This window comes from Salmo trutta, chromosome 24, assembly GCF_901001165.1.
Source record: "Salmo trutta chromosome 24, fSalTru1.1, whole genome shotgun sequence".
Classification (NCBI taxonomy): domain Eukaryota; kingdom Metazoa; phylum Chordata; class Actinopteri; order Salmoniformes; family Salmonidae; genus Salmo; species Salmo trutta.
The window spans coordinates 42,372,343-42,388,574 of NC_042980.1; the positions used below are offsets into that span (position 1 = coordinate 42,372,343).

The 16,232-nt window shown below is 44.8% G+C and overlaps 1 protein-coding gene across 7 annotated transcripts in view; it reads right to left on the reverse strand.

Annotated features, from left to right (window-relative positions):
• The window catches only part of LOC115161333 (tensin-1), a 289,463-nt gene that overhangs the window by 57,937 nt on the left and 215,294 nt on the right, over window positions 1-16,232 (reverse strand). For all 7 annotated transcript variants that reach the window (XM_029712238.1, XM_029712239.1, XM_029712237.1 and 4 more), the window contains 5 exons: window positions 16,069-16,133; window positions 9,336-9,419; window positions 8,711-8,823; window positions 8,509-8,569; window positions 5,785-5,860 (listed from right to left, as the gene is read on the reverse strand). In XM_029712238.1, coding sequence (XP_029568098.1) covers window positions 5,785-5,860; window positions 8,509-8,569; window positions 8,711-8,823; window positions 9,336-9,419; window positions 16,069-16,133 — 399 coding nt within the window. The remainder of the gene's footprint in view (window positions 1-5,784; window positions 5,861-8,508; window positions 8,570-8,710; window positions 8,824-9,335; window positions 9,420-16,068; window positions 16,134-16,232) is intronic.

Sequence of the window (16,232 nt, forward strand, 5' to 3'; positions counted from 1 at the left end):
TTTTTAAAGAGGTCTTTCTGGTTTCTGGGTTTCTGTTACTGAATCCCAAAAAGAGATGACTTCAGGGCTTTCATAGATTTCACATTGCTCAAGTCACAAAGTTTAACTCGGGAAACCTTCATTGACTTTCTGTTACTTTCACAGTGTTCAGATCACTAGGACAACTGGAAAACATGTGAAAGCATTTGAAGGGGGACTTTATTTAGCTTGGAGTTTTGCCATTTTGGATCCATTCCATTCGTTCCATTGTACTGGGCAAACTAAATCAAGCACAGACATATGTTTTTGATCCAGATCTGACATACAGTACAGTGTCATTGTGAAATACCAGCTGATAACATAGCAGCTTGATTCACAGTACAATCCTTCAGGGCATCTGGCAGTGTGCTAGAGAAAGCAGCTCTGTAAATGTATGGTCTGCGTTCCCAAACAAGAGCAGTATTATCCAGACCATTGCTATCCACACAAGAGCCTTGTAAAGCCTTGTAAACCCAAACCCTATGAAAGAAACTCTTCACTCTCTCCCCACTGTGCTTCACCCTGGCTAGGGGTTGGCCAGATATTTTACAAGGACCTCAAATTTACAGGTACTCAAGAAATATTTAGCTTTGTGCTTAGCCCAAATGACACACTGCACACAAACAATGGCTGAACTGGGGAACTGGGGTGAATGTACTGAGCAAATTTCAGGGTGCATACGCCTGAAGAACATCTCAATTGGACTGGAATTATCATTAATTGAGCCTCAAAATAACACTGGGAAGATATGGGTCAAGTTAATTTAGCCTCATAACCCTGATAGGATATGGATCAAGTTAATTTAGCCTCATAACCCTGATAGGATATGGGTCAAGTTAATTTAGCCTCATAACCCTGATAGGATATGGGTCAAGTTAATTTAGCCTCATAACCCTGATAGGATATGGGTCAGGTTCATTTAGCCTCATAATGTCACAGGCGTCGTATTGAAGAGACCAAGGCGCAGCGTGAATAGAGCTCATTCTTGATACTTTAATGAGAATCACTTTACAAAATAACAAACGACCAACAGTTCCGTCAGGTACAATAACTAAACGGAAAATAACCACCCACCAAACCCAAAGGAAAACAGGCTGCCTAAGTATGGCTTCCAATCAGAGACAACGAAAGACACCTGCCTCTGATTGGAAACCATACTCGGCCAAACATGGAAAACGAAACATAGAAATAGAAAACTAGAACAAATTCCCCTAGAACCAAAAAAAAAAAAACACACAAAACAACCCCCCTGCCACACCCTGACCATTCTACTATGGCAAATGACCCTTTTCACTGGTCAGGACGTGACACATAACCCTGATAGGATATGGGTCAGGTTCATTATGCAGAAAATGGAAACAGCAGGGAGGGAATACCTGGAATAGTCTAATAAGAAACAGACATTTTAGTTTTCAGTTTCAAAACATTTTAACATTTTCAGAAATTGTTGGTCGCAACAGCCTCTGTTCGTCATGGCCTAATAGATTGCTTTGGTGTACATGTTACACATCTAGCCTGGTTAAACCAAGCTGAACGCTGGGCTCAACCTACAGTTGAAGTCGGAAGTTTACATACACCTTAGCAAAATACATTTAAACTCAGTTTTTCACAATTCCTGGCATTTAATCCTAGTAAAAATGCCCTGTCTTAGGTCAGGTAGGATCACCACTTTCTTTTAAGAATGTGAAATGTCAGAATAATAGTAGAAATAATGATTTATTTCAGCTTTTATTTATTTCATCACATTCCCAGTGAGTCAGAAGTTTATATACACTCAATTAGTATTTGGTAGCATTGCGTTTAAATTGTTCAACTTGGGTGAAACGCTTGGGGTAGCCTTCCAAAAGCTTCCCACAATAAGATGGGTGAATTTTGGCCAATTCCACTTGACAGAGCTGGTGTAACTGAGTCAGGTTTGTAGGCCTCCTCGCTCGCACACGCTTTTTCAGTTCTGCCCACACATTTTCTATAGAATTGAGGTCAGGGCTTTGTGATGGCCACTCTAATAGCTTGACTTTGTTGTCCTTAAGCCATTTTGCCACAACTTTGGAAGCATGTTTTGGGTCATTGTCCATTTGGAAGACCCATTTGCGACCACGCTTTAACTTCCTGACTGATGTCTTGAGGTGTTGCTTCAATATAACCACATAATTTTCCTTCCTCATGATCCGCCATCTATTTTGTGAAGTGCACCAGTCCCTACTGCAGCAAAGCACGCCCACAACATGATGCTGCCAGCCCCCGTGCTTCACGGTTGGGATGGTGTTCTTCGGCTTGCAAGCGTCCCCCTTATCCTCTAAACATAACGATGGTCATTATGGCCAAACAGTTCTATTTTTGTTTCATCAGACCAGAGGACATTTCTCCAAAAAGTACGACTTTTGTTCCCATGTGCAGTTGCAAACCGTATTCTGGCTTTTTTATGGTGGTTTTGGAGGAGTGGCTTCTTCCTTGCTGAGCGGCCTTTTAGGTTATGTCGATATAGGACTCGTTTTACTGTGGATATAGATACTTTTGTACCCATTTCCTCCAGCATCTTCACAAGGTCCTTTGCTGTTGTTCTGGGATTGATTTGCACTTTTCACACCAAAGTATGTTCATCTCTAGGAGACGGAACACGTCTCTTTCCTAAGCGGTATGAAGGCCGCGTGGTCCCATGGTGTTTATACTTGCGTACTATTGCTTGTACAGATGAACGTGGTACCTTCAGGCGATTGGAAATTACTCCCAAGGATGAACCAGACCTGTGGAGGTCTACAGTTTTTTCTGAGGTCTTGGCTGATTGCTTTTGATTTTCCCATGATGTCAAGCAACGAGGCACTGAGTTTGAAGGTAGGCCTTGAAATACATCCACAGGTACACCTCCAATTGACTCAAATGATGTCAATTAGCCTATCAGAAGCTTCTAAAGCCATGACATCATTTTCTGGAATTTTCCAAGCTGTTTAAAGGCACAGTCAACTTAGTGTATGTAAACTTCTGACCATCTGGAATTGTGATACAGTGAATTAATTATAAGTGAAATAATCTGTCTGTAAACAATTGTTGGAAAAATGAGTTTTAATGACTCCAACCTAAGTGTATGTAAACTTCCGTCTTCAACTGTAGGTGAAGTGAAACAATGCACAGCGTTTAGCCCGGTTAAATGCCCTCGTCACATGATGGAAACGTTCACTTCCATGAACCAGCCTTCCTCAGCTGTGATTAAGCCATTGGGTAGAAGTTGAAGGAACTAAAAAATATTTTATTTGCAGAGAGAAAACAAACAACTCTAGATGAGGAAAGAGAGGAAACAAATGGCGGCTGTTGTGTGGCGCCATGGGATATATATTCCTCCCACTGGGGTTCTGGGGGGGGGGCAATGCTAGTGAGCCTAGTTTAAGCGGAAGAAAAAGACACAGTGACAAACTGATTCAGAATGTCCTTCAATTTGAAATATGCTAGGTTATAAAGTCAAATAAACATGTTGACAGCGTTGATATGTTGTAAACAGAAAACACAATGCATGAAAACCTGCCCCTGTGACTACAGCTAGAATTTATCTCATCCACTGCATTTCTCATCCACTCATCCACTGCATTTCTATGCAATTAAAACAAAACTCTGGTCAGTCTACAAACACACAGCCTATTAGCTATGCAAATAGCCGCTACACATTAAGTCATATTAACTCAGGGCCGGAATTAAAAACTATAATTGAATACGTACGGAAGGATCTGTTGGCAGAAAAAATATGATATGTCACGTCTGCTCCCGCCCTTCCCTCCCCAGGCGCATGAGGGCGCCAGGCTGCCCTGCATCACGCACTCCTGTCATCAACTACGCACACCTGCCTTCCCTCGTCACGCGCATCAGCGATATTGGACTCACCTTGACTCACTCACTCATCTGTTTATTTCCTACCCTATATTTGTCAGTTTCCTGCTCTGTTCCCTGCTGCTGCATTAATTGTCTTTTGTTTTTGTTACCTGTTTGCTGACGCTGTTCCTGTCTCGTTCAATGTCCGTTTTTTATTAAATGTTTTACTCCCCTGTCACAGTATCTAACGAAGGTGGCGCCCCTCCTCGGTCGGGCGGCGCCCGGCGGTCGTCGTCGCCGGCATATTAGCTGCCACCGATCGTTGTTTCTGTGTCTTTTGGTCTATCCCGCACCTGTTTTGTGTCTGTAATTAGTGGGGGGTTATTTAGTGTGTATTTTCAGTTGGGATTCTTGTGCGGGATTGTTTATCTGTCGCTAGAGGACAGGTGTTAGTTAGCGCTGGCTTTATATTAAGCGTGTTACTGTTCTGTACTGTGTTTGCCGGGCTGCGCCCCGTGCGTTAAACGTTTCCGAACGATTCTCCTGTTTTGGGTGTTATGCGCACCCTGTGCCCTTTTCGGACGACTCATTGTCTACGGTGGAAATAAACTTTTGACCTACCGGACCTCAGTCTCCTGCATTTTGACTCTACTCCTTTCCTGCTCCTAAGAGAAAACATGACATCCCCGTACCTGCTTTGTCTCTCCAGCGTCATTCCATGTGCCATTGTATTAACAGATTATATATTTATTTATTTTGCCGTTTTAAAGCTAATTTACTTCAATTCTACACATTTTGCCATGGCGTGGGGAAACGTTTTTGCAGTTTTAAAATCTAATTTCCTGAAATTCCACACATTTTGCCATGACCTATGCCATGTTAATATGATATCTGAGTGAGAGTGACTAACAAAATCAATGGGGGCCCCCTGGAGGTCAGGGCCTCTGGGCATGTGCCCTGCATGCCCGGTTGGTAATTCGGTCATGATACAAGTTTAGATAGCTGGCTAGACAAACTAGACTATTTACCAATGCCCACTGGGCACAGACATCAGTTCAACTTCTAGTTTTGATTTAAATTTGGTTGAGTTGTAAAGTGAATTCAACAAAACAATTCACCATGTCATTGGATTTAGGTTAAAGTTAGGTGAAAAACATATGAAATTCCCTTACGTCAATGACTTTATGCAAATCCAATCCGTTTTTCCCGTTGATTCAATGTCATCAAATAGATTTTTGTTGTTGTTGAAATTAAGTAAAAACAACGTTAATTCAACCGGTTTTTGCCCAGTGGGAGGCTACTTGAGTAACTGTCAGTGAATTATAACAAGACCAAAACTGCAGCAATATATATTTTTTATGTTTTTATCATTTTTTTTAAATGAAAGAGGTCCTGACCTCAGCATCTTCATATGTAGCTACAGGCCTGCTGATACAGTGTCTGTTGGGGGCCAAACGGTATTGCCTTCGGTGAGTGCTTCTTTTAAATTGCCTTGATTTGTACATGCCAAATGAATCAGTTGTTGATACACTAGGAAACTGAAGCTACATGTCCCTGTGTCTGTGCTGAAGAGGAGAATGGACAACAAAGTATTCTTCTTCTTCTTGTCTTTAAACTCTAATAAAAACTCTAATATTTCCAGCCTGGTCTTGAAGAGGACGTCATTTTGACATGCTAGGATATCGTGTGCTAATGAGGGTAGTTAAACTGAGGTATAGGACTCATGCCAACTGTCCTCTAGTTTATACAGCCCTGCTGTTTTATTAATGGGGACTATAAAAGTCTTAAGGACAAACATACTGTATTTGGACACAATAAATTGCATTCCATCTTAATGACAGAGGTCAATCCACTATCTCCTAATTTCTAGGGGGCATAATACATTACCATACAAAACACTCCCAAAGGCTATGTACAGTACATGTCATACTTCTCCATGTCACTCAGGGAGGAGCTGATGGTCCTTACCAGAATGTCCCCTTTCAGCAGCAGGCCAGGCTCAATGGTGATGCAGACACTGGTCTGGCTGTCTCCCTGGACACTACTGGAAACACACACAGAGAGCCTTGTGAACACACCACACCATCACGCTATTAACCTACACACACAGAGAGACTTGTGAACACACCACACCATCATGCTCTCAACCAACACACACACAGAGCCTTGTGAACACACCATACCATCACGCTCTCAACCAACACACACACAGAGCCTTGTGAACACACCACACCATCACGCTATGAACCAACACACACAAGAGCCCTGTGAACACACCACACCATCACGCTGTCAACCAACACACACACAGAGCCTTGTGAAAACACCACACCATCACGCTATCAACCAACACACACACAGAGCCTTGTGAACACACCAACACGCTGTCAACCAACACACACACAGAGCCTTGTGAACACACCACACCATCACGCTATCAACCAACACACACAATGAACCACCACTCCACTCCACAGCAAACACAGAAACACAAAACATGTCGTACTCTCTTGAACACACCACCACTATAAACACACACACGGGTTACTGTTTTGAATGCAACACCAAACACAGACGCACACCTCTGTTAAATTAACCCATCAGTTAGCTAGACGTATGATCACTGTAGTAGATCTTGAACACTATGCTCTGGCGGAGGGTAACGTTCTGGCTGAGGGTAATGTTCTGGCGGAGGGTAACGTTCTGGCTGAGAGTATTGTTCTGGCTGAGAGTATTGTTCTGGCAGAGGGTAATGTTCTGGCTGAGGGTGATGTTCTGGTGGAGGGTATTGGTCTGGCTGAGGGTAATGTTTTGGATGAAGCTAATGTTCTGGCTGAGGGTAACGTTCTGGCTGAGGGTAATGTTCTGGCGGAGGGTAACATTCTGGCTGAGGGTAATGGTCTGGCTGAGTAATGTTCTGGTTGAGGGTAATATTCTGGTTGAGGGCAATGTTCTGGCTGAAGGTAAAGTTCTGGCTGAAGGTAACGTTCTGGCTTAGTACAAACACAGGTACACACAAATTGGGTATGCACATATGCATGACACACACACACACACAGGAAATATGCATATATACATACATGGAGATACAGGGAAAGAAAAGTGTTATTATTGCATAGGCAAGGAAGGAAGGAAAGTAAGAAAGAAAGAAAAAGAAAGAAAGAAAGGAAGGAAGGAAGGAAGGAAGGAAGGAAGGAAGGAAGGAAGGAAGGAAGGAAGGAAGGAAAGAAAGAAGGAAGGGAAAGTGGAGGAGACCACATGATGAGTCCCACCCGGGGTGCTGCCATCTGTGGGCATGCCTTCCTGTGTGCTCAAACGTCTGCTTAAAGCTGTATAATCCATCACTGCCTGCCCGGGCCTGGGAAGATGTAGGCGTCCTTCAGCAAGGCCCTGGGGCATCCACACACATCCCTGTCTACTTATTTCACTGGCTCCTCAAGTTACTAATAACACTACTACTGATCATAACACTAGGCTGGAACAGCTGAGGCTGGGGAACTACAGACTGGGTCTGGGTAACGAGAGACTGGGGCTGGGGAACTAGAGACTGGGGCTGGGGAACTAGAGACTGGGTCTGGGTAACGAGAGACTGGGGCTGGGGAACTAGAGACTGGGGCTGGGGAACTACAGACTGGGTCTGGGTAACGAGAGACTGGGGCTGGGGAACTACAGACTGGGGCTGGGGACCTAGAGACTGGGGCTGGGGACCTAGAGACTGGGGCTGTGGAACTAGAGACTGGGGCTGGGGAACTACAGACTGGGGCTGGGGAACTACAGACTGGGGCTGGGGACCTAGAGACTGGGGCTGGGGAACTAGAGACTGGGGCTGGGGAACTAGAGACTGGGGCTGGGGAACGAGAGACTGGGGCTGTGGAACTAGAGACTGGGGCTGGGGAACTAGAGACTGGGGCTGTGGAACTAGAGACTGGGGCTGGGGAACTAGAGACTGGGGCTGTGGAACTAGAGACTGGGGCTGTGGAACTAGAGACTGGGGCTGTGGAACTAGAGACTGGGGCTGTGGAACTAGAGACTGGGGCTGTGGAACTAGAGACTGGGGCTGTGGAACTAGAGACTGGGGCTGTGGAACTAGAGACTGGGGCTGGGGAACTACAGACTGGGGCTGTGGAACTAGAGACTGGGGCTGTGGAACTAGAGACTGGGGCTGTGGAACTAGAGACTGGGGCTGTGGAACTAGAGACTGGGGCTGGGGAACTACAGACTGGGGCTGTGGAACTAGAGACTGGGGCTGGGGAACTAGAGACTGGGGCTGTGGAACTAGAGACTGGGGCTGTGGAACTAGAGACTGGGGCTGTGGAACTAGAGACTGGGGCTGGGGAACTAGAGACTGGGGCTGTGGAACTAGAGACTGGGGCTGGGGAACTAGAGACTGGGGCTGGGGAACTAGAGACTGGGTCTGGGTAACGAGAGACTGGGGAAGGGGAACTAGAGACTGGGGAAGGGGAACTAGAGACTGGGGAAGGGGAACTAGAGACTGGGGCTGTGGAACTAGAGACTGGGGCTGGGGAACTAGAGACTGGGGCTGTGGAACTAGAGACTGGGGCTGGGGAACTAGAGACTGGGGATGGGGAGGCTAGCTAAACATAATAACGTGTGGCAAGCGCACAATGGATTTACTGGTGTAACCTGTGTGTGTGTGTGTGTGTGTGTGTGTGTGTGTGTGTGTGTACTTACTAGATCCCAGATGTGTAGACTGGCTGCATGGCCTGATAGATCTTGAGGAAAGGGCGACAACCTGAAAAGCCATCACAGAACACTGAGTAAGTGTGCATGCGTGTGTGTGTGTGTGTGTGTGTGTGTGTGTGTGTGTGTGTGTGTGTGTGTGTGTGTGTGTGTGTGTGTGTGTGTGTGTGTGTGTGTGCATGTCAACTCTCACCTCCTTTGGACTCAAAGTTGGGGATGCCGTGCATGATGACGTGGTGAAGGAACAGGGGTTTGTTGTTGATCTTGATATGCCCAGAAAGAAGGCCGCTAAAGTACTGTACATACCTGGGGGAGAGACAGGAGAGAGAGGAGAGAGAGAGAGAGAGAGAGAGAGAGAGAGAGAGAGAGAGAGAGAGAGGGGGGGGGGGGGGGGGGGGGGGGGGGACAGGAGAAGGCAAGGATGAACAGGATCAAGAGAAAATAATTCACCAGAGGGTTAGCATGCCATCATTGTAAACTGGACATGCTATCTCTACTTATAACCTTTGCAAAGACAACAACAGAAGCTTACATTATGCATAGTCACTTATGACTTTCAGTCTACGGATGAATCAGACATTGCCTTAAGTCTATAAATTAGGACGCAACAGGACAAGGAGGCCTCTGTTGCAGCTCCAGAAAATGTCAACAAATTGAAAGAAAGACAAAGAGAGTGGTTTGGAGAGTAAAGTGAACTCTATTGGTCGAGTATCTCACGTCACTCTGGGACCAAAGTCATAAAGAGACATGAAACAGGAAATTATAGTGGGGTCAACGAGGAAGTAGAGGGGTCAGACAGGAAGTGAACGGAACCTGACCTCTTCTGAGACGGCTGACCCACGGGAAGTACTTTGTCTTCATAGAACCTCTTCATGGCGAACCTGTCCAGGGCCTGGTCGGCACTAAACACAAAGAGACAAACATCTCGTCAGAACTCGTACCCACACACATTTTACAGCAGTGTTTTTGCAGACGTGACTGTATAGTATTCACTGTAGTGTTTTTGCAGATATGACTGTAGTATAATATAGTATTTACTGTAGTGTTTCGTGGACATGACTGTAGTATAGTGTAGCAACACTTTCTGACTAGGGCTAGCTAACATGGCACAACTACCAGACTATGCCTACTGTTTAATGAGGGGAACATCTCAACCAGAACATAAGAAACACAGGTTTGAAAATAAGTACAGCATCGTTTGTCACTGTTTTTGGACATCTTGTGAACTTGATAAGCTGAATCTCTGTGAAAGCACTGTTGTATTTCAGAAAGCTATCTAGTGGAAGTAACAGATCTAAGAAGTAATTTGGTGTACTCTTGTTGATGTGTTATTTATCTGTGTTGGTCCCATGTTTCATGAGCCGCAATAAAATAACCCAGAAATGTTCTCTCAAATTTTGTGCACACATTTGTTTACATCCCTGTTAGTGAGCATTTCTCCTTCGCCAAGATAATGGCTGATTAAACAGCATGATAATTACACAGGTGCACCTTGTGCTGGGCACAATAAAAGGCCACTCTAAAATGTGCAGTTTTGTCACACAACACAATGCCACAGATGTCTCAAGTTTTGAAGGAGCGTGCAATTGGCATGCTGACTGCAGTAATGTCCACCAAAGCTGTTTCCAGATAATTTAACGTTCATTTCTCTACCATAATCAGCCTCCAACATCGTTTTAGAGAATTTGCCAGTACATTCAACCGGCTTCAAAACTGCAGACCAAATGTAACCACGCCAGCCCAGGATTTCCACACCCGACTTTTTCACCTGTGGGATCATCTGAGACCAGCCACCTGAACAGCTGATGAAACTGTGAGTTTGCACAACCGAAGAATTTCTGCACAAACTGTCAGAAACCGTCTCAGGGAAGCTCATCTGTGTGCTCGCCATCCTCACCAGGGTCTTAACCTGACTGCAGTTTGGCGCCATGACCAACTTCAGTGGACAAATGATCAACTTTGATGGTCACTGGCATGCTGGAGAAGTGTGCTCTTCATGGATGAATCCTGGTTTCAACTGTACCAGTAGATGACGGACGTCATGTGGGCGAGCGATTTGCTGATGTCAACATTGTGAACAGAGTGCCCCACGGTGGCGATGGGGTGATGGTATGGGCAGACATTAACTACGGACAACGAACACAGTTGTATTTTATCTATGTCAATTTGAATACATAGTCATAGCGTGATGAGATCCGGAGGCCCACAGATAACATTCATCTGCCGCCATCCCCTCATGTTATAAGAGCACCTCCTCTCAGCTGCCCACAGCACTGAGGCTAGGAAACACTGTCACCACCGATAAATCTACGATAATCGAGAATTTCAATAAGCATTTATCTACGGCCGGCCATGCTTTCCACCTGGCTACCGCTACACAGGGCAACAGCTCTGCACCCCCACAGCAATTTGCCCAAGCCTCCCCATTCTCCTTCACCCAAATCAAGATAGCTGATGTTCTGAAAGAGCTGCAAAATCTGGACCCCTACAAATCAGCTGGGCTAGACAATCTGGACCCTCTCTTTCTAAAATGATCCACCGCAATTGTTGCAACTCCTATTTATTAGCCTGTTCAACCTCTCTTTCATATCGTCTGAGATTCCCAAAGATTGGAAAGCTGCCGCGGTCATCCCCCTCTTCAAAGTGGGAGACACTCTGGACCCAAACTGTTACAGACCTATATCTATCCTACCCTGCCATTCTAAGGTCTTCGAATGCCAAGTTAACAAACAGATCACCGACCATTTTGAATCACACCGTACCTTCTTTGCTATGCAATCTGGCTTCCGAGCTGGTCACGGGTGCACCTCAGCCACACTCAAGGTCCTAAACGATATCATAACCGCCATCGATAAAAGACAATACTGTGCAGCCATATTCATCGACCTGGCCAAGGCTTTCGACTCTGTCAAGCACCACATCCTCATTGGCAGACTCAATTAGCCTTGGTTTCTCAAATGACTGCCTCGCCTGGTACACCAACTACTTCTCAGATAGAGTTCAGTGTGCCAAATCGGAGGGCCTGTTGTCCGGACCTCTGGCAGTCTCTATGGAGGTGCCACAGGGTTCAATTCTCGGGCCGACTCTTTTCTCTGTATACATCAATGATGACGCTCTTGCTGCTGGTGATTCTCTGATCCACCTCTACGCAGACGACACAATTCTGTATACTTCTGACCCTTCTTTGGACACTGTGTTAACAAACCTCCAGACGAGCTTCAATGCCATACAACACTCCTTCCGTGGCCTCCAACTGCTCTTAAATGCAAGTAAAACTAAATGCATGCTCTTCAACTGATCACTGCCCGTACCTGACCGCCCGTCTAGCATCACTACTCTGGAAGGTTCTGACTATGTGGACAACTACAAATACCTAGGTGTCTGGTTAGACTGTAAACTCTCCTTCCAGACTCACATTAAGCATCTCCAATCCAAAATTAAATCTAGAATCCACTTCCTATTTCGCAACAAAGCATACCCTCGTAAAACTGACTATCCTACCGATCCTTGACTTCGGTGATGTCATTTACAAAATAGCCATCTGTTTTGTCACCAAAGCCCCATATACCATCCACCACTGAGACCTGTATGCTCTCGTTGGCTGGCCCTCGCTTCATATTCGTCGCCAAACCCACTGGCTACAGGTCATCTATAAGTCTTTGCTAGGCAAAGCTCTGCCTTATCTCAGCTCACTGGTCACCATAGCAGCACCCACCCGTAGCACGTGCTCCAGCAGGTATATTTCACTGGTCACCCCCAAAGCCAACTCCTCTATTGGCCGCCTTTCCTTCCAGTTCTCTGCTGCCAATGACTGGAACGAATTGCAAAAATCACTGAAGCTGGAGACTCATATCTCCCTCACTAACTTTAAGCATCAGCTGTCAGAGAATGTTACCTATCATTGCACCTGCACATAGCCCATCTGTAACTATCCCACCCTTCTACCTCATTCCCATATTGTATTGTTTTTTTGTTGCTCCTTTGCACCCCAGTATCTCTACTTGAACATTCATCTTGTGCACATCTATCACTCCAGTGTTAAATTGCTAAATTGTAATTTTTTTCGCCACTATGGCCTATTTATTGCCTTACCTCCCTGATCTTACTTCATTTGCACACACTGTATATAGACTTTTTCTATTGTGTTATTGACTGTACGTTTGTTTATTCCATGCGTAACTCTGTGTTATTTGTGTCACACTTCTTTGCTTTATCTTGGCCAGGTCGCAGTTGTAAACTTGTTCTCAACTGGCCTACCTGGTTAAATAAAGGTAAAAAAAAAGATAATAATAATAATGTTTCAGCATGATAATGCACGGCTCCATGTCGCAAGGATCTGTACACAATTCCTGGAAGCTGAAAATGTCACAGTTCTTCCATGGCCTGCATACTCACCAGACATGTTACACATTGTGCATGTTTGGGATGCTCTGGATCGACATGTACGACAGCGTGTTCCAGTTCCCGCCAATATCCAGCAACTTCGCACAGCCATTGAAGAGGAGTGGGACAACATTTCACAGGCCACAATCAACAGCCTGATCAACTCTATGTGAAGGATATATGTCATGCTGCATGAGGCAAATGGTGTTCACTCCAGATACTGACAGGTTTTCTGATCCACGCCACTACCTTTTTTTTAAAGGTATCTGTGACCAACAGATGCATATCTGTATTCCCAGTCAGGTGAAATCCATAGATTCGGGCCTAATGAATTTATTTAAATTGACTGATTTCCTTATTTAAACTGTAACTGAGTAAAATCTTTGAAATTGTTGCATGTTGCAATTATATTTTTGTTCATGGCTGCATAACAGTACAGTGAATACTACAGTATACTACAGTCATGTCCGCCAAAACACTCAGTGAATACTATAGTATACATTTTTAAATGTTTAGTCATTTAGCAGATGCTCTTATCCAGAGCGACTTACAGGAGCAATTTGGGTTAAGTGCCTTGCTCAAGGGCACATCGACAGATCTTTCACCTAGTCTGCTCGGTGATTCAAACCAGCAACCTTTCAGTTACTGGCCCAACGCTCTTAACTGCCAGGCTACCTGCCGCCACAGTGAATTCTATAGTATACCACAGTAAAGTCCGCAAAAATAGAAATATATGTATATGAATATAGTAATACTACAGTATTTAGACCATAGTATACAAAAATATTTTTTTTATGTGGGTGTAGCGCTCAGTCATAGCTATAGACCTCTTTAAAGGACTCTATTTTAACTGTTAAAAAAAGAGATGCTAGTGTCAAGAGCCTGTGACCCCCAATACATTCCAATGGTCCCAATACATCCAACGCCCAATACATCCAATGGTCCCAATACATCCAATGGCCCAATACATCCAATGGCCCAATACATCCAATGGCCCCAATACATCCAATGGCCCAATACATCCAACACCCAATACATCCAACGCCCAATACATTCCAATGGCCCAATACATCCAACGCCCAATACATCCAATGGCCCCAATACATCCAATGGCCCCAATACATCCAATGGCCCCAATACATCCAACGCCCAATACATCCAACGCCCAATACAGCCAATGGCCCAATGCATTCCAATGGTCCCAATACATTCCAATGGCCCAATACATTCCAATGGCCCCAATACATCCAACGCCCAATACATTCAATTACCCAATACATCCATTACCCAATACATCCATTACCCAATACATCCATTACCCAATACAACCAATGGTCCAATACATCCAATGGCCCCAATACATCCAATGGTCCAATACATCCAATGCCCAATACATCCAATGGCCCCACTACATCCAATGGCCCCAATACACCCAACGCCCAATACATCCAATGGTCCAATACATCCAATGGCCCCAATACATCCAATGGTCCAACACATCCAACGCCCAATACATCCAATGGCCCCAATACATCTAATGGCCACAATACATCCAATACATCCAACGCCCAATACATCCAATGCCCAATACATCTAATGGCCCCAATACATCTAATGGCCTAATACATCCAATGGCCCCAATACATCCAATGGTCCAATACATCCAATGGCCCAATACATCCAATGGCCCAATACATCCAATGGTCCCAAAACATCCAATGGCTGCAATACAATATATCACATTACATTTACATTTACGTCATTTAGCAGACGCTCTTATCCAGAGCGACTTACAAATTGGGCCCATTACCCAATACATCCATTACCCAATATATCCATTACCCAATACATCCATTACCCAATACAACCAATTACCCAATACATCCAATTACCCAATACATCCAATTACCCAATACATCCAATTACCCAATACATCCAATTACCCAATACATCCATTACCCAATACATCCATTACCCAATACATCCAATTACCCAATACATCCATTACCCAATACATCCATTACCCAATACATCCATTACCCAATACATCCATTACCCAATACAACCAATTACCCAATACATCCAATTACCCAATATATCCAATGACCCAATACATCCATTACCCAATACATCCATTACCCAATACATCCAATTACCCAATACATCCATTACCCAATACAACCAATTACCCAATACATCCATTACCCAATACATCCAATGACCCAATACATCCATTACCCAATACATCCATTACCCAATACATCCATTACCCAATACAACCAATTACCCAATACATCCATTACCCAATACAACCATTACCCAATTTATCCAATGACCCAATATATCCAATGACCCAATAGCAGATAGAGGAAAACCCATAAAGCTACTCCTCTTTGCGGACGTTGTCATTTTAGTGAACTCACAGTGTTGTCTTGCTTTATCTGCATTGACTTAATTAGGGCCTGCTTTGTTTAAAAAAAAAAGCCTGAATACTGGTACACTGTGTACTGTACACAGTTTTCACGTGTTGGGTAGGGAGGGGCAATGTGATGATCAGTGGATAACATGAATCGTGTGACTCTTCATCATCTGCATATTTGTTGACTGTCCTACTCTTCTCTATGGTGACTCTTTCTCTTTCTCTCTATCCTTCCCTCTCACCCCCTCTCTCTCTCTCTCTCTCTCTCTCTCTCACTCCCCTATCTGTCGCTCACTCCCCTCTCCCTGTCACTCCCCTCTTTCTCCTCTCTCTCTCTCTCACTCCCCTATCTCTCACTCCCCTCTCTCTCTCACCCCCTCTTTCTCCTCTCTCTCTCTCACCCCCTCTTTCTCCTCTCTCTCTCTCACTCCCCTCTTTCTCCTCTCTCTCTCACTCCCCTTTCTCCTATCTCTCACTCCCCTCTTTCTCCTCTCTCTCTCTCACTCCCCTCTTTCTCCTCTCTCTCTCACTCCCCTTTCTCCTATCTCTCACTCCCCTCTTTCTCCTCTCTCTCTCACTCCCCTCTTTCTCCTCTCTCTCTCTCACTCTCCTTTCTCCTCTCTCTCACTCTCCTCTTTCTCCTCTCCCACTCCCCTCTCTATATCACTCCCCTCTTTTCCCTCTTCCCCCACTATCTCTCTGTCTGTCTTGTGTGTTGTGCTTTTAAGTGTGATGATGTATGTGTTTACCTGGCTGATATGTTGCTGTAATGCATGTATGCTGCCACCACCACTCCTGTTCGCCCTCGGTTCCCCTACAGAGACAACATCAAACAAGGATTACCAATCAGGAAGTATTGCTTTCACATATTGGTCATTCAGAAGATATCTATTGGGAAAGGAAAAGGATGGCC